This window comes from Chiloscyllium punctatum, chromosome 26 (genome assembly GCF_047496795.1).
Source record: "Chiloscyllium punctatum isolate Juve2018m chromosome 26, sChiPun1.3, whole genome shotgun sequence".
NCBI classification, from domain to species: Eukaryota; Metazoa; Chordata; class Chondrichthyes; order Orectolobiformes; family Hemiscylliidae; genus Chiloscyllium; species Chiloscyllium punctatum.
The window spans coordinates 77,239,860-77,259,819 of NC_092764.1; the positions used below are offsets into that span (position 1 = coordinate 77,239,860).

The following is a 19,960-nucleotide window of genomic DNA, read 5'->3' on the forward strand; positions in this document are numbered from 1 at the left end:
TTTTCAGGCTGTGAGTTCCAGATTCCCACCATCCTCTGGGTGACAAAACATTTCTTCATAGCCCCTCTAAACCTCCTGCTTGTTACCCTAAATCTATACCCCCAGTCGATCCCTCCACTAAGGGAAAATGGTTCTTCTCATTGAAATAACTCCACAGAGGCCAGGATCCCATCACCAAGTCACCCTTTATTTGCACATAGAGAGTCCTTAACACTGATTTAGCTCCCTGAGAGCCAGCTCTCAGGGTGAAAGAATTTCTGACACTCCTGAATGTATCTGTCAGACAGGGCTCCTTGATTAAACCAGAATAACAGCCCCAATCAGGGAGCTCATATTCTATGAGGTCCAGCTGGCTGACCTCATTACAATCACTACACTCATCTACCCGGTCTACTCCCCCATAATTTCACACAACTCAATTATATACCCCTTTAGTCTCCTTTGCTTCAAGGAATACAACCCCAGTCTATCCAAATTATCTTCATAACTAAAATTCTCCAGCCCAGGCAACATCTCCTCTACACCATCTCCAAAGCAATTACCTCTCTCCTATGATGTGGAATGCAGAATTGCACATAATACTCTGGCTGTGGCCTAACCAACATTTTATCAGTTTCAGCATAGCCTCCCTGCTCCTAAACTCGATGCCTTGGTAATAAAGGCAAGTATCCCATTTGCCTTCTTAACCACATTATCTACCTGTTTAAGGGACCAGTGGACAAGCACACCATGGTTTCTCTGATCCTTACTGCTCCTCAGGGTCCTACTATTCAACAAGTGTTCCCTTGCTCTATTTGTCCTATCCAAATGCATCACCTCGCACTATTATCCAGGTTGAGTTCCATTTGTCACTGATCAGCCTACCTGACCAGCCCATCCATACACTCCTGTAAATCCTCCTGTAATATCCTCTCTGATTAAATATGCCACAAGCTGCAAGTGTTCCAACACTGATCCCTGCGGGACCCCACTGGACACAGGCTTTCAGTCACAAAAACAACCGTCAACCATTGTCTCAGCTTCCTGTTACTCAGTCAGTTCTAGATCCAATTACCAACTTGCCTTGGATCCTATGCTCTTCTTTTTCTGTCAGTCTCCCATGTGGAACATTATCAAAAGCCTTGCTGAAGTCCAAGTACACTATATCACAAACATTATCCTCATTACCCAAGTCACCTCTTTGAAAAATTCAGTCAAGTTGGTCAGACAGGACCTCTGCTTAAGATCATCTGGCTGTTCTTAATTAGTTCCTATCACTTCAAGTGTAAATTAATTTTGACCATCAGAATTACTTCTAATAGTTTTTCCACCACTAAGGTTTGACTGACTGTAGTTTCCTGGTTTTCCCATCCTTCTTGAATAACAATACCACATTGACTGTCCTCTATTTTTCTGACACCTATCCTGTGGCTAGAGAAGAATTGAAAATTATTCCAAATGCTCCCACTATTTCCTTCCTTGCCACACTTAATAACCTTGAATACATTTCACCCACCCCCTGGTGATTTATCTACTTTTAAGTCTACCACTCAAGCAGAATCTCCTCCCCGACTGTGCTAATTTCTTTAATTATATCACAGTCTTTCTCCCTAATTTCTATACCAACATCATCCCTCTCACAGTCAAAACCGACGTACCTATATACTTTGTCTCCACATACATTAACCACTTGGTCCTTCATTAGCCCTGCTCTCTTTCTCTATTTATTCATCTACCCTTAATATACTTGTATAATAAATTAGAATTATCCATTACTTTATCTGCAATTATCCTTTCCTGCCCCCCGTTTTCTCTCTTAGTTTCTTTTTTACATTCCTTCTTGCACATTCTATACTCCTCTACGGCTTCTGCTGTTTTGAGCCCTTGGTATCTGCCTTAGGCCTCCCTTATCCTCTTTATCCAATCCTAGATATTCCTTGACATCTGGTGTTCACTGAATTTATTGGTCCCACTGCTTATCTTTATTGAAATAGTTTTGCCTTGTATTCTTCCTTTTTCTTTCTCATCTCTGCTATGTCCCTCCAGCTATTGATGTCTTCTTTCAGCAGCTCCTTGTAATTCATCTTAGCATTCGTGACAAACACTCATTATATTCATGGCAAACTCAAGATTAAAGCCTTAAAACTATAACTTCCAATAATTGTTTTTGTTTATTCATCTGTGTGAATGAGGAAGATTATAGAATTCAAATAAATGCATTCAATCTTGGCAAACTCAAGATTAAAGCCTTAAAACTATAACTTCCAATAATTGTTTTTGTTTATTCATCTGTGTGAATGAGGAAGATTATAGAATTCAAATAAATGCATTCAATCTTTCCTTCTAACACAATCAAGTTGGTTGATTTTAAAAATTCTACCGTTATATCAATTAAGAATTGGAGTGTTGTTGGATAATAAGAATACAGTTTTAACTCTTATGGACTCCCTTCAGTGAAAATGAAATACTGTGGCAAGTGGAACAAATAATTAGAACAGGAAATAAATAACAAATTAATCTAATATATTAAAATAACCGTTAGTTTACTGTAACTATACAGTAGCTGGACAGATTGAGCTATAACTAGTTTGGATGCTATAACAAAGGTTATTTTTATTGTGCAATAGACATATTTATAGACCACTGATTGAAAAGGGTTATTCAAAGTGGGAAGGACAAGCCTCAGTATTCGTCCTGTCAGCATTGTACCATGAGGTATGTGAGAACGCTGGCTTTAAGCAGGATTGTTAAAAGAAATTATTTAAGTCCCAGAATACCCTTTTTGTACTGACCATGTGCAAGTGACAAAATTATCTTTTAATGTCATTGTATTTTTAAATTGTGAAAGTTACTTCATATACTATGTTTATAAACTGATGCAATAATGTTTCCTTGCAACTAGACAAAAATATTGGTGTCATAATAACATACATTATGCTCCATCTCTTCTGCTCCCCAAGATGACATATGGTTGTATATGACTTAGAGAAATAGGGTGAAGCTTGGGGTCTTTTTACTGTTGGTTTCCTAATGGACTACGAGATTAACAAATGACTTGTGAATCTCTGTTTCCCCAGTGTCAATAACTTAATACCAGAAATACTACCCAGAAAAGATCTAACTACATTATATAACCATTAAGCTTTAGATCCACCTGCCCATGAAGCCTAAACCCCTTGCTGTCAAGAAAGCTCAGGTTTTATTCTCAGTATGTAGTGCTGCCAAAATCTATGTCTCTGAAACAGCCTTGTTAGAAATTTAGGAATGGCTTGAGATATATTCTCAGGAACAGTGGTGCTGATTGCTTCAGCAAAATGTCTTGACCATCTTAGATTTTAGGAGTGTAGCTGTACTATCAAATAGCTAATAATAGCTATAAATATAAATACATCCACAACATAAACAGATGTAACAACTGGGATCTCGCGATATGAACTGCATACTCTCTGTCTTTCACATGTCCCCTGAAGCTCTTGGTGAAACAAAGACCAGATCCAAACATTAAGCTGCTTTAATTCACACTCAGTAAGTGAGCAAATAGTCGACACAAATTCAGTTGAACTTAATCTCACTTCTCAAACACAACAAACCAGGCACCTAAGGGCTAACGGGCTTGTTTTCATACTTCTTTCATTTACAATAAAGATTGATAGTTTGCATTCTTAACTTTAATAATCATGCCAAGAGATACAACTCCCTGCTCTTTGTTAAAAAAAGACATGAATGTATTTTGTTTTGAAAATTAATTCTAAAATAGAAAATGATAAGAAATCTCAAATCATGGCAGGCCACAATACATTTGCATGCATCATTAAATGTAAGAACACAAGAAAAATTGTACATCTTCCTAAAAAGAAAGTCCTTGACTTACTCCTATAACAGAACTTAATGTCTGTTGCTTACATGTGGCTATGTTTGCACAATTTACAGATACTGTAAAAAATCCTATATGTTTTTAGATCATGTAATCAATAAAGGACATTATCCACGAGCAGAAAACCTTCGCAAGGATGTCCTTCAAATTGATCACTAGTGTGAACAGTAAACTTATTAAAATCTATATTAGCGCTACTACCAGTTATAAACTGATCTAATAATATATGTTGTATTTTCCAGTTGTCCGTATTTTTGGCCTGAATGAAATGCAAATCATTTCAATTTTGTTCCTTTTGAAGTAAACAGGTATAACGTTTAAACATTTTTCTTGATGCAGTACCTAATTGCAGCACCACTTCGTATGTTCCGCATGTGGTTGTTCATAGAGATGATGCTCCAGGTAAGGCTCTATGTTTGCTGTCATTACACGTTTTCAGCAAAAATAAATAATTTCCTATCACAACTTACATATTTTATCTCTACACAGGAGACCAGGGTCATTTAATACAAGGCAAATTGAGCAACAGTGTGGCGAGGCGCAGGAGTGGGTGGGCTGGTTTGCAAGTCAACATAATCTAATGGGTTATTCTTCCACTAAAATAAATGGAAGGAAAGTTCAGCATGTTTCTGGCTCTTCTTGCCAGATCCCCATCCTAGGTTCTGCCATTCAAGCATCAGCTGGTAAAGATAAAATACAAGGTTAGGGTTACGGTAATAAGACCAGAAAACCGTAAGAAATAGGAACATGAGTAGGCCATATTGCCTCTTGAGCCTGCTCTATCATTTAAGAGGATCATCGCTGATCCAAAACCCATGTCCATTTTCCTGCTTTTACCTCATAACCTTTAATTTCCCGACTGAACAAGAATGTATTTCAGCCTTAAACACAAGAACTCTGCTCCACGGCTCTCCATGGCAAGGAATTCCAAAGGCTCACAACCCTCTAAGAGAAGAAATTCCTTCTCATCTCAGTCTTAACTTGATGCCCCTTAATTCTGAGATTATGCCCTCTGGACCTAGTCTCTCTCATGAGGACAGACATTGTATCGTCATTATCCTGTCAAGCCCCTTAAGAATCCTATACTTTTCAATGAGATCACCACTCATTCTTTTAAATTCCAATGAGTGGAGTCCAAACCTGTTTAACCTTTGCCCATAAGACAATCCCTCCATATCAGCGATAATCCTAGTGAAACTTCCCTGAACTGCCTCTTATGAAATAATATCTTAAATAAGGCGACCAAAACAACTCTCAGTACTCCAGGTGTGGCCTCGCCAGCACCTCTCACAGTTGCAGTAAGAGTTTTCTACTCACAACCCTTTGAAATAAGGGCCAGCATTCCATTAGTTTTCTTGATTCTGCTGGGAGAAAGTGAGGACTGCAGATGCTGGAGATCAGAGTCAAAAAGTGTGGTGCTGGAAAAGCATAGCCGGTCAGGGAGCATCAGTGGAGCAGAAGAGTCGACGTTTTGAGCATAACCTCTTCCTGATGAAGAGCTCATGCTTGAAATGTCAACTCTCCTTCTCGGATGCTGCCTGACCGGCCATGATTATCTGCTGCATCTGTGTGTTAGCTTTCAATACTTCATGCGCAAGTAGCCCCCAACTCTTTTTCATTGCAGCTTTCTACAATTTTCTCCATTTAAATAATACTGTTTGTTTTTCTCCCTTTCAAGATGAACAACTTCACATTTTCCACATTATACTCCATTTGTCAATGTATTTTGCTCACTTACTGAACCTATCAATATCTCTTTGCATACATTTGTATCCCTATCACAACTTCCCTTTCCACTTACTTTTATGTCATCTGCAAATTTGGCTACAGTACATTTACTCCCTTCTGCCAAGTATAGAATACGTATTGGAAACAGTTGTGGTCCCAGCACTAATCCCTGTGGAACCTCACTGGTTACAGGTTGCCAACTCCACTCATTGTTTCCTGCCCATTAGGCAACTCTCTATCCATGCCAATGTATTATCTCCAACACCATGGGCTCTTATCTTATGACTTAATCTTTATTAGGGACCTTGACAAACACCTTCTACAAATCCAAATACAACATATCTACTGGTTCTCCTCTATCTGCTGTGGTTGAGACTTCCTCAAAAAAGTCTAATAAATTAGTCAGACATGATTTTCCTTTCATGAAGCTATGTTGACTTTTGATTAGGTGATGATTTTCCAAATGTTCTGCTATTGCTCCCTTAATAATTGATTCCAATATTTTTCTATCAATAGATGTTGGGTTACTCGGCCTATTGTTAGCTGCTTTCAGCCTCCCTCCCTTTTTGAATAGGGGTGTCATATTGGCAGTTTTCCAATCCTCTGGTACTTCTCTAGAATCCAAGGATTTTTAGAAAATTACAACCAATGCATCCACAATCTATGTAGCCACCTCTTGCAGGATCCCAGGATGCAAGCCATCAGGGCTAAGGGGTTTATCTGCCTTTAGCCTCAATACTTGGTCTAATACTACTTCTGAAGTAATGGTGATGGTACTTAATTCCTCCATTATACTCTTTAGTCTTAATTGGATGCTCATAGTCTTCTCCATTATAAAGACTGATGCATAAAGTGGAAGTCTGGATGTTAAATGTCTTCAAGGCAGAGATGATAAATTCTTGATCTTGCAAGGAATTAAGGGTTCTGGGGAGAGTGTGGGTAAGTGGACTTGAAATGGCCATCAGCCATGATTAAATGGCGGAGTGGACTCAGTGGGCCAAATGGCCTTACTTCCACTCCTATGTCTTAGGGTCTTATAAAATGTGCCGCTTATGTTGCTGAACAAGTAAATGAGAGACTCACACCAAAGGTCCAGAGAATGTGAGATGGCTTAGTAGTATTATCACTGGACCAGTAATCTAAAGACCCAAGTAATGTTCTGGGGACCAGGTTTGAATCCCACTATAGTGGAATTCAAAAGAAAATCTGGAATTAACAGTCTAAGGACCATGAGTTCATTGTCAATTATTGCAAAAACCCATCTGTTCACTAATGTCCTTTGGGGAAGGAAACTGAAAAGAACATTAGTGGTCTAGCCTACATGTGACTCCAGACCTACATCAATGTGGTTGACTCTTAATTGTCCTCTAGGCAATTAGGATGGGTATTAAATGCTGGCATAGTCAATGATGCCCTCACCCCATGAATGAACAAGTACAAAAATTATAGATTTATTCACTTTTTAAATTTTAAGCACATTTTCAAGCCCAGAGGTAGGCTTTCTGCATAGCCTGCCCCTTCACCTGACACTTCCTTGCTTGTTCTGGGATTGCTTGGCCCAAATCAGAGGGAACCTCACCACATTCGCAGATTGAGAATTTTATTAATTAAAATAGAATTAATAAAGTGGCATCATTGAAAGTGACTATCCAAATGATATAAAAAAACAACTCTGGTTCACCAACGTCTTTCAAGAAGGAAACTTTCTGTTCTTACCTAACCTAGCATACATGTGACTCCAGTTTTATGCTCATATATCTGACTCTTAATTCTCCTCTCCAGTAGCGTAACAAACCTCTAAGTTGTATCTAATTGATATTAAGAAACTAGAAATAAACAATAAATGCCAGCCTTATTGATGAACCCAAATCTCAAGAATGCATACATCAAACTGTTAGTCCAAATTTTGTCAACCAGCATCAACAGAAACATTGATTAGGTGCAGAGCTTCAATAATATATCTTTACCCTGTTCTCTGATGAACACTAAGTACACCAGTATATCATTCTAATTTCCTACCTCAGATTCTATTCTTGCCTCTCCAAATCAGGTTGCCCTTTATACCTTTTATGTCCATTATAGAGTCATAGAGATGTACAGCATGGAAACAGACCCTTCAGTCCAACACGTCCATGCTGACCAGATATCCCAACCCAATCTAGTCCCACCTGCCAGCACCCGGCCCATGTTCCTCCAAACCTTTCCTGTTCATATACCCATCCAGGTGCCTTTTAAATGTTGCGTTGTACTAGCCTCCACAACTTCCTCTAACAGCTCATTCCATACACATACCACCTTCTGCATGAAAACGTTGCCCCGTAGGTCTCTTTTATATATTTCCCCTCTCACTCTAAACCAAAGTGCTCTAGTTCTGGACTCCCCGACCCCAGGGACTTTATTATTCTATCCATGCCCCTCATGATTTTGTAAATCTCTATAAGGTTCAGCCTCCGACATTCCAGTGAAAACAGCCCCAGCCTATTCAACCTCTCCCCATAGCTCAATTCCTCCAACCCTGGCAACGTTCTTGTAAATCTTTTCTGAACCCTTTTAAGTTTCACAACATCTTTCTGCTAGGAAAGAGACGGGAATTGCATGCAATATTCCAACAGTGGCCTAACCAATGTCCTGTATAGCTGCAACATGACCTCCCAACTCCTGTACTCAATACTTTGACCAATAAAGGAAAGCATACCAAACGCCTTCTTACTATCCTATCTATCTGCGACACCACTTTCAAGGAGCTATGAACCTTGAAGGTCTCCAAGGTCTCTTTGTTCAGCAACACTCCCTAGGACCTTACCATTATGTGTGTAAGTCCTGCTAAGATTTGCTTTCCCAAAATGCAGCATCTTGCATTTATCTAAATTAAACTCCATCTGCCACTTCCCATTGGCCCATCTGATCAAGATCCTGTTGTAATCTGAGGTAACCTTCTTCGCCGTCCATACACCTCCAATTTTGGTGTCATCTGCAAACTTACTAACTATACATCTTATGCTCACATCCAAATCATTTATATTAATGATGAAAAGTAGTGGACCCAGCTCCGATTCTTGTGGCAGTCCACTGGTCACAGGCCTCCAGTCTGAAAACAACCCTCCACCACCACCCTCTGTCTTCTACCTTTGAGCCAGTTCTGTATTCAAATGGTAGTTCTCCCTGTGTTCCAGAATTTGGAAACACTTAGAACTGAGGAAAAATTGCCAAACACATCAAATGTATATGTTAGTTATAGACAGTACGGAGGACAAAAAAGAATATGTTAGGAATAAATAAAATGTGATGCTGATAATGTACTAAAATCTGAAATGCACTGTAAGTAGAAATGGTAAATTTGATTTCAAAGCAATGTTTACATTGAAAATATCATGAAATATGCAATATACGCATTTTTAAAATTATAATCTATGTTAACAATAAGAGGTCTATCTCTTTAGATATTCTTCATCTATAAAACTCATATTTATTGGGTAACGAGATGCTGCAGAAGGTTAGACACCAGGACCTGGGTTCAAACTTAGCCTAGTCTGATGCAATGAAAGAGCTGGGTCAAGTGCACTGGGGACATTTCTAGCTCCACAAACTCAATCCAGGAAAAAAGTGCTCCAAAAGTGGAAGCTTCATTGCAAGGTGATGAGGTTCCCTGGGAGTTAGGCCAAGAAATCCTAGAACAAATGAGAAAGATGCCAGGTGTGGGGGGAGGCTACACAGAAAAACTACCTATGGGCTTTGAAAATGTGTTCAAAATTGAATAAGATAAAATAAAACATAAAACAACTTTCATCCCTCACACCCTCACCCTCCCAAGCCCCTGTACCCACCACCCTTTCCTTTTACATCTACCGTGCAAACTCAGCCAGTATATGACAGACCTCAGAACCCATGCTAAGATTAAATAATATAAATTTCTTAAGTATCCATTGCATAAAACCCACTTACATTCCTTTAACTACATAATGCGTCATAACAACGAACATATCATTCAGGTTCAAAATCTCTTATAATATTCTCGGTTCTCATTTTGCTGCTAAAGAACATTTACAGAGTTCTAAGAGGTAAGAGAACATTAACTTAGTAAAGAAGTATCTATGTACACACTGTGTATCATTAGTATATACACAGTCACACAAATAATGGTACCCTTCTTGAACCACTAAAGTGGGTGTGGTAATGGTGTTGTATCTCTGCATGTAATATCAACTCACTGTGTAGTGACCAACTGACAAAGAAGTAATTGAGATAAAAGTCCATGTTAGGATACTGTATGATGTAGAGGAGAATTTGGAGTTCTGGTTATTCTCATTATATTGCTCCTCTTATTATCGGTGTTGAAGTTTCAGGTGAGACAGGTGCTATCAAAGTACACTTCAATGTGCTGCAGTGTATCTTTTTATGAGTACATATCATAAGATCAACAACAATAATAATGGTGCAGAGGCAACAGGAACACAGCAGGGGAGCTGCAGGAAAGAGCAAGAACAGCAACAGAGATAAAAGTGGCACAGAGAAGTGGGTATACGGTAGGGGAGCTGCAGGCAAGAGCAAGAACACAGCAATGGAAACAAAAGTGGTGCAGAGCCAATGGGAACACAGCAGAGGAGCTTCAGGAAAGAGTGAGAACAGTAACAAAGATAAAAGCGGTGCAGAGGCAGTGAGAGCATAGGGAGGGAGCAGCAGGTGCCACCACCCAGCACCCAACTCCCATTCCTAGACGTGATGGTACAGAGAACACCGAACGGAGAATTCACCACAAAAGTATACAGGAAAGCCACACACAGAGACCAAGTCCTAAACTACGAAAGCAACCACCCCAACACACACAAAAGAAGTTGCATCAAGACACTATTCAAAAGGGCCACAACACACTGCAGTACACCAGAACTGCAAAACGAGGAAGAAGAACACCTCTACAATGTATTTGCCAAAAACGGATACCCCCGCAATTTCATCAACAGATGCCTAAGGGAAAGACAACGGAATGAGGACATGCCACAACCCAAAGGATTAGCCACGTTACCATACATCAAGAACATTTCTGAACTGACAGCCAGACTACTACTACCACTAGGACTCATAACAGCACACAAAACAACAGCCACTCTCAGACAACAACTCACCAGAACAAAGGACCCAATACCCAGCATGAACAAAATCAACATAGTATACAAAATCCCATGCAAGGACTGCACAAAACACTACATAGGACAAACAGGAAGACAGCTAACGATCCATATCCATGAACACCAACTAGCCACGAAACGACACGACCAGCTATCTTTAGTAGCCACACACGCGGGTGACAAGCAACATGAGTTCGACTGGGACAACACTACTATTATAGCACAAGCCAAACAGAGAACAGACAGGGAATTCCTAGAGGCATGGCACTCATCCACATATTCAATCAATAAGCACATCGACCTGGACCCAATATACCAGCCACTGCAGCGGACAGCTGGAACTGACAACCGGAAGCGGCAGAGACAAACCACTATAAATGCCGGAGGAAACATCACAGAAGCGCTTCACAGGAGGCTCCCAAGCACTGAGGATGTCACCCAGACAGGGGACGAAACGTCTGCAACACAAATTCCCAGCTCAGCGAACAGAACCACAACAACAAGCACCCGAGCTACAAATCTTCTCACAAACTTTGAACCCAGAGTGCTTGTGTGAAAAATGGTAAGGAGAAAGGCAGAACCAGCCACTTAAACAGTGGAGAAAGGGATGTTCAGAGCTTGGATCATGATACTGTGGCATTAGTAAGTCTTTGTTGATATAAAGGGACTGATCGATGAGGACTACCGATTATTCTGCTATAACACACATTTTGTTAATGTGATTTCGCTGTAACACAATTGACAAATTGGTGATACTGTTTCTAAAGCACAAACTTTTAAAACATGTGTTGGCTGTAACATCACCAACACTAAGTGTTGTTACTAAAGAGTGATTTTTTTTTTTAAATGCAGGGGTGCACAAGAACACAACCATATAGAAGAACTACCTGTACCCTGTTCAATTTGACACTGACTCTCAAACAACAAGGCTGCATGCTCAGGGGGTTCAGGAGCAACAAAATGTGTGTCTGTGTTAGTCCTTGCCCTGCAATGGAGCCTGGGTTCCATTCATCTCAGTTATCCCTGTTATTGAACAAAGTCCTTGCTCTACCAAGAGCATGTAGTAGTTGGTGTGCAATGGCCACCCAATGTTAAAAGATCCTATACACAGGCAAATTGCACACCCTCAAAAGGAATACAGGAACTTCAGAAATAGGAGCAAGAGTAGGCCATCTGGCCTATCAAGCCCTGCTCTGCCATTCAATAAAATCATGCCTGATCTTTTCATGAACTCAGCTTCACCCACTCACCATTACCTTTAATTCCTTTAATTAAATCATTCAAGGAGGTAGCCTCAACTGCTTCATTGGGCAGGGTATTCTATAGATTCACAATCCTTTGGGTGAAGAAGTTCATCCTCAACTCAGTCCTAAATCTGCTTCCCTTTATTTTGAGGCTATGTCCTCTTGTCCTGGTTTCACCTGCCAGTGGAAACAACCTCCCTGCTTCTATCTTATCTAATCCCTTCATAATTGCATATGTTTCTACAAGATCCCCCTCATTCTTCTAATTTCTAATGTGTGTAGTCCCAGTTTGCTCAATTTCTCCTCATAAGCCAATGTTGTAAATTCCAGAATCAAACTAGTGAAACCCCTTTGCACCCCTTCCAGTGCCAGTACATCTTTCTCCCAAAAGGAGACCAAAACTGTACATTATACTCCAGGTGTGCCCTCACCAACACCCTATACCGCTGCAGCACAACCTCCCTATTATTAAACTCCATCCTTCTAGCAATGAAGGACAACATTCCATTTTCCTTCTTCATTAACTGTTGCACCTGCAAATAACCTTTTGTGATTCATACACAAGAATACCTAGGTCCCTCTGCACAGATGCATGCTGCAATTTTTCACCATTTAAATAATGGTCCATTTTGCTGTTATTCCTACCAAAATGGATGACCTCACATTTACCAACATTGTACTCCATTTTCCAGACCCTTGCCTATTCACGTAAGCTATCTATATCCCTCTGCAGATTCTCAGTTTCATCTACACATTTTGCTCCACTACTCATTTTAGTATCATCTGTAAACTTTGATGCACTACACTTGGTCCCAAACTCTAAATCATCTATGTAAATTGTAAACAATTGCAGACCCAGTACTGATCTAAGGCATACTGTGAGCCTCAGATTGCCAATCAGAAAAAAACACATATGTCCTCTCTTTGCTTTCTGTTGTTTGGGAATTCGAACATCAGGACACTCATGGACAACTCTAACAGCACCAGACCTGAACATCACACCGCTGACGTAAGTCAGGAACTCCAGTGCTATGACATTGACATCACCCTTTGAGTGAGACATGGAAGGCAGTGATAGGTCACCTCAAAGAACCAGGTGGCAATCACATCTTAAGAAGCAAATCAACTCTAAAGGATTAGTTTTGTCATAAAAATTAATGAGTTGACTGTATCAACAAGCCTCCCGTGCAATAAGCAAATGCCTCACAATCCTTTGGCTCACCCTAACTCAGAAACCCAGCATTATCAGTGTGTAAATCCCAAAAAAGGTGAGATCAAAGAGAAATTCTACTCCAATCCTGATCAGTTACTGAGCCAGGTCCCAAAGGAAGACAGTTTTGCTCTCCTTGGTGATTTCAATGCAAGAGTTCACAAACCTCTGGAAAGGTGTGATTGTGAAAGAAAGTGAAGGGAGGTTAACTATTAACTGAGTCCTATCTTGATGAAATACCTAGTCATAACACCCGCCGACAGAGACAAATGCAAAACATCTTGGAAATACTCTTGCTCCAAACAGTGGGACCTGCTTAACTACGTTACCATTCCAAGTGAGGTTGGAATGAACAAGGTTATTCTCATCACCCGTGGCAGGAGCTGATGACTACTGAACTCACAATCTCTTGTTCCAGTTTCCTATCTCCATCAGCCTGGCCAGAAATGTTCAGCAGCATTCTAAGCAGTGTTGATGATCTCAAGAACACTACGAAGGAAGACCCACTCAGTCAGTGTCTTACAGTTAACCTGATGATATTCAATGGACAGGAACCACAGAATGTCCACAGTGCCTGGTCTGCCCTTAATTCCACTATAAACAGCACTTGCAGCAAGATTTGGGTTTCTGCGCCAGAAAATATCAAGACTGGTTTAACAATAATGACCAGGAGATGCAGGAGTGACTAAATCACAAGTGCAAGGCATACCTGAATTAGAAATGCCACTAATACTGAAAGGAAAGAAAGCAGGTCTATAGACAAATGAAGGTTGAGGTGCACCAAAAACCTGATGACCTAAAAAGCTAAAAGAACAAATGATAGGTGGAAAGAGCACATAATTTACACGTCCCTGACATACATGGATTTTTCAATGCAGTCAAAACCATCTAACACCCAAGGACCGATCCCACTGAGAACTAAGAACAGTTGTACCCATCATGGACAGAGATAGCGATTGGCATTGGCAAGTGTACTTTGAGGATCTCCTCAGTTGAGACTCTGCTGATGTAAGTGACATTGACCACACCTATTACTGTTACTTATCACCATCGCAGCACAATCATAGTCAGAAATGAGGTTGAAAAGTCTATCTGACATCGAGGAACGAACAAGATCTCTGGCACAGACTGAACCCTTATTGAAATACAAAGACAAGACAAACAAATATTCTTTAAAAACTTCAACAGCCTCATCTGGAAGGGAAATTGCATGCCAGAAGATCTCTGAAATGTAGTAATTGTTACTATCTTCAAGAAGAGAGATAATTCTCCTCAATCATTTTCTCCCAGTGTCTAAACAGCTCCTCCTGAGTCACAATGCAGATTTCATCCATCAAGAGGCAAAGTGAGCATGATCTTCATAGGCAATGCCCATTCAAAAGAGGTGCAAAGAACAAAAGCAACCTCTATAGATGGATATCTTTGATGTCACAAAGATCTTCAATTCTGTAAACCAGGTAAAACTGTGGAACATCCTCCTTAACTTTGATTGCTTGCAGAAATTCATCACGATCCTCTACCTGCTGCACAACAGCATGCAAATTGTGATCCTCATCAATGAATCTACACAGACCCAATTTGTGTGCAAACTAAGTCAAGCAGGACTGTGTCATTGCACCAGAGATCTTCTCCATCTTCTTTGCTATGATGCTTCACCTCTATAGAACAAGTGGGAAACTTTTCAATCTGCATTACCTCCTGGCCAGAACCAAACCCTCTCAATCTCTGTTGTTTAGCTGTAATATGCAGTCGATGAATACATGTGCACACACTATGAGGCTAAGCTCCAACCTATCGTTGATGCATTCAAAGGGTAGGAAGAGAGAATTGGCCTTAGGCTAAACATCCAGAAGACAAAGGTCCTTCACCAACCTGCTCATACTGCACAGTACTGACCCTCAATTATCAAGATCCTTGCGAGTTCACCATCAAGATGAGTACAAGGTCAGAAGGTTAGACAGAATATTAAAACACTGCAAAGGATGGCTAAAATATTAATAAGTGAAAGATTAGAATGAGAGAAAGCTAGGAAGAAATATATAAACATATAATCAAAGTTTTATAGGTATTTAAAAAGAAAAGGAATTTATAAAGAAAAGGAATTGAAAAAGTGAACACTGGACAATGTGGATCAACTTCCATATCTTGGGAGGCTCATTCCAGTGAGGACAGACATTGAATATGGAATTTATCATTGCTTTTGGCTGTCTGAGGAACTGCATACTTAATCATAAAGAGCACAGTCCTGACACTAAGCTCTACAGAGCAGCAGTCCTGCTGTTTGCATCAGAAACATGGATGGTTTACAGTAGATACCTCAAATCCCTTCAGAAATGTTATAAGAAATGACTCTGCAAGTTCCTGCAAATCCACTGGCAGAATAGGCACTCCAAAATTAGTGACCTTTCTCAAATCAACATTCCCAGTATTTAGCCATTGCCTATGGTCAATCAGCTGCATTGGACAGGCCAAACTGTCTGCATGCCTGACACAAGACTCCCAAAGCAAGCTGTCTACACCAAACTTTGTCATGACTAGTAGTTACCAGGAGGAACCCTTCAATGACCTTTTAAAGCTTCCCTCGACGAATGCAATAACCCTATAAATCAATGGGAATCTGTACCATGAAACAACACAGTACAGTAAAAAAGCACCCGCAAAGCTGTTGACCATTTTGAAAGTCATCAATAGATGGAAGTCAAAATGAAAACAGCAGAAAATGCATGCTGAATACAGTGATGATGCTGTCATTTTATAAAGGTTCTTGTGCCCTGGGTTTTTTTAGAGAGGTTGTAAAGGCAGAGGTGCTGAACTAACTATCAAAGATGGCTTAAGTATACAACCTAGGAGGCCTTTAGGTTATTGTATAAAAAGTTGAAACAATGGAAGTAGCTTGAATGAGAGTGGCCAACCTTTTCAGACCAGGCTTTCTAATTTTTGTTTTCAGCAGTCAGAACCTGTTTGGGTCTCAGAAGCTGTTTGGGTCTCAAAAGAGTTGGAAGCTTCAGTGAATGATTGCTATGTGCTACTTTCTCTAGAATTTTCCTTGATGTTTTTTCCTCCTGGATGGAGAGCTGCATATAAGAATCTGTGTCTGAATTTGCTTTTTTTTGCCAAGGGCTATGTTTATGGAATGCTACTATTTTAAAACAGGAGCAAGTGAGGACTACAGATGCTGGAGATCAGAGTTGAAAAGTGTGGCGCTGGAAAAGCACAGCGGGTCAGGCAACATTCGAGGAGCAGGAGAATCGACAATTCAAACATAAGCCCTTCAGGAAGTTGGAGGGTGGAAAGGGGCTGAGAGATAAATAGAAAGGAGTGAGGTAGCTGGGAAGGCAATAAGTAGATGCAGGTGAGGGATGATGGTGATAGGTTGGAAGGAAGGTTGGAGCAGATAGATGGGTAGGAAGATGGGCAGGTAGGACAGTTCAAGAGGGTGGTACTGAGTTGGAGTGTTGGATCTGAGATGAGGTGGGGCAAGGGAAGATGGGGAAACTAGTGAAGTTGACGTTGATGCCATGTGGGTCCCAAGGTGGAAGATGAGGCTTTCTTCCTCCAGGCGTCGGTTGGCTTGGATTTTGGTGGTAGAGACAGCTCAGGACTTGCATGTCCTTGGCAGACTGAGAGGGAGAGTTGAAGTGGTCGGCCACAGGGTGGTTCAGTTGTTTGGTGCGTGTGTCTCACCATTTCCGCCACCTACAATTAGACCCTTCCGTAGCATTCCGTAGAGACCACACCTCCTGCAACTCCCTCATCAGGTTTGTGCCCCCTTCCACTCCTGGAACCTTTCCTTGCTGCTGCAAGAGGTGTAAAACCTGTACCTCCCCCCCCCCCCCCCCCACACACACACACACCTCCATTCAAGACCCCAAAAGATCTTTCCACATTCAGCAAAGATTTTCCTGCACATCCAGACATCTCATCTACTGTGTCAGTTGCTCTTGATGTGGTCTCTTTACTGGGGAGACAGGACACCAACTCAGAAAGTTTCAGGGAACATCTCTGGGACACATACCAAACAACCCCATCACCTGTGGCCAACCACTTTAACTCCCCCTCACACTCTGGCATGACATGCAAATCCTAGGCCTCCTCAATTGCCAAATCCAAGTCACCTGTTGCCTGAAGGAAGAACGCCTCATCTTCTGCCTTGGGACCCTCCAACCACATGGCGTCAATGTCAACTTCACCAGTTTCCTCATCTCCCCTCTCCCCACCTCATCCCAGATCCAACCCTCCAACTCGGCACCGCCCTCTTGAACTATTCTACTTGCCTATCTTACTTCCCACCTATCCACTCCAAACTCCCTTCCAACCTATCACCACCATCACTCCCCATCTGCATCTACCATTCACCTTCCCAGCTACCTCACCCCACCCTATTTATCTCTCAGCCCCCTTCACCCCGCCAACATCCCTAATGAAGGGCTTATGCCCAAAACATCAATTATTCTGCTCCTCGGATGCTGCAGCACTTGCTGTGCTTTTCCAGTGCCACTGTTTTCAACTATTACATTTGAACAGTCAATTACCGATAGGTACTGTATCTATTATATAGTTACGTTTTCCAATAGTTAAGTTATTCTAAATTCCTCTTCCTTTATAAATACTATAGTATTTATTTTAACTATTGTGTTTAAATAAATTGTATTTTTCCTAACGTTGAGTCTTTTGACCAGTCACACCACATGATCACTTCATGATATCAGAATCCATAATAGTGGAATAAAATCATCCTTAATCTTGAGGAGCTGCCTAAGAAGAAAACATACTGTAGCCACATGCATAATAGTAGAGGAATCTCTTACTGAGTACACATATTTCTGGTATAACGTGATGGTCATGTTCTTGCACAACCTTGCCTTATAGAAATTTGCGCTATCCAGATAGTGTCCACTATTCCTCAACCGTGTTACAGTCAACTTACGTTGATGAAACGCATGTTATAACAGAAATACCTGTACAATTACAGGGGAGCTGAAATCTGCTGTGTCTTGGAGGGTGTCAAATTTCTTAAGTGTTATAACACTGGTGTTGTAACATCACACTTCTAACTTGACTGTCACAGATTATCTAGAATTGGTACACACCTTCTCAGCACCAGTGCTACATTATTTTAAAAATGTACCTCTAAAATTGAATCTATCATTGAAATGACAATCTATATGGTAACGATGTCAATACATGGACATTAACCTTCATAGATTATTGGAATTGTGACATTTGCAACTTTTATACTGGAACATGGTTTCCAGTTTTGCAACTTCTAAATTATTACTCTAATCTTTACTTACTTTCTCCCCCTAGGTTCCAACTGCTTGGTTTCTAAGTAAATATTTAAGAGGATTCTATGGAAATGCAATTGTATGGGTTTGCATTATTTTAGGCCCTCCACTGGTAGTGCATATGTATATCCATGATTACTATGTATTTCAAAATCTTAATGCAATTGAACAGAATTAAATAATAAAGTAACATTTTATCTTACTTTTAAAATTATTTTTCCTGTTTATTTTCTTTCTTATGCAAGCTTTTCCCACTGCTCATTAATTTCTTGTTGGCAAGCTGGACAAGCTTGCTCCATCTTGTTTTGAAGTTTATTACTGGTAGTGTTATGATGCATAGTTAAATAAAGAGATTTGGACCATGTCAATCAACATCTGTACCCTTTACTTGTTCAAGCAAGGTAGGATACTCTCTCTTTGGAATTGAAATCACATCCGAACTGAGAATTGTAGTTAAATTTGGATTGTATATGGTCTTGCAATTATTATTGCAATCTATAAATCCATTCCCAAAAAAATAATTTTCTTCCATTCCAGAGACAGAAAGATTCCAGTGGGAGGATTCATTATTTAAGCTAACGAAAAGCGTAAAAAAGTTGCAAACTTAAAGAAAGTGCACAAACTTATGCAAAGGTGGGTGGAAGGTCAAAAGATTAGGCAGGACACAACAATACAACAAAGAATGATTAAATGGTTAATAAGAGAAAGATTAGAGCATGGGAGAAAGTAAGCAAGAAATATACAAACAAATAATCAGAGTTTTACAGGTATTTAAAAAGGAAAGGAGTTAACAAAGTGAAAATGAGGCTGGGAAATACATGATGAAAAATAAGGAAATGGTAGATAAATTGGTATTTTGCTTTAATCTTCACTGTAGAGGATTCAAAGAACATGCCAGAGATAGCTGTAAATTTGGAAATGGAATTTAAGAACGATCAAAAGGAATATTAAAATTACCAGAGAAGTCGTACTGGGCAATTTGTGGGAGCTGCGAGATGATAAGTCCTTAGGTTCTGATGAACTTCATCAAATCTTCAAAGTAATGGTCACTAAGACAGTTTGTGTGTTGATTCTAATTTTCCAAAATACCCTAGTTGTGGGGAACCTTCTACTGGATTGAAAGATTGCAAATGCAACTCCTTTATTCAGAATAGGAGACAGAAAATAGGAAACTATAGGCTTGTTAGCTTTGGTGCTTAATGTCTATGAGGAAATGTTCTAAGTTATTATTAAATACGTTATTGCAGAGCATTTAGAAGAAATTTATGTAATCAGTCACATGGCTTGATGAAAGGAAAATCTTGTTTTATCAATTTATTAGTTCTTTAAAATAACAGCCTATACAGTGAAGGAAACCAGTGATTTTTCTGTACTTAGACTTTCAGAAAGCATTTGATAAGGTGTCACATAAAAAGGCTATAATCCAAAATTATGTTCATGGTTTAGGGTGTTACATATTGGCATGAATAAAAGATTAGTGAGCCAACAGTAATCAAAAAAGAAGTTTTTTTTTTGAT

At 40.0% G+C, this 19,960-nt stretch overlaps 1 protein-coding gene across 1 annotated transcript in view; it reads left to right on the plus strand.

Annotated features, from left to right (window-relative positions):
- LOC140496225 (diacylglycerol O-acyltransferase 1-like) overlaps positions 1-18,621 on the plus strand; it is a 176,429-nt gene extending 157,808 nt beyond the window's left edge. The window contains exons 15-17 of the mRNA XM_072595726.1: positions 2,607-2,694; positions 4,193-4,255; positions 18,466-18,621. Of these exons, the coding sequence (XP_072451827.1) occupies positions 2,607-2,694; positions 4,193-4,255; positions 18,466-18,621 (307 nt within the window). The remainder of the gene's footprint in view (positions 1-2,606; positions 2,695-4,192; positions 4,256-18,465) is intronic.
- The last annotated feature ends 1,339 nt before the right edge of the window (positions 18,622-19,960 follow it).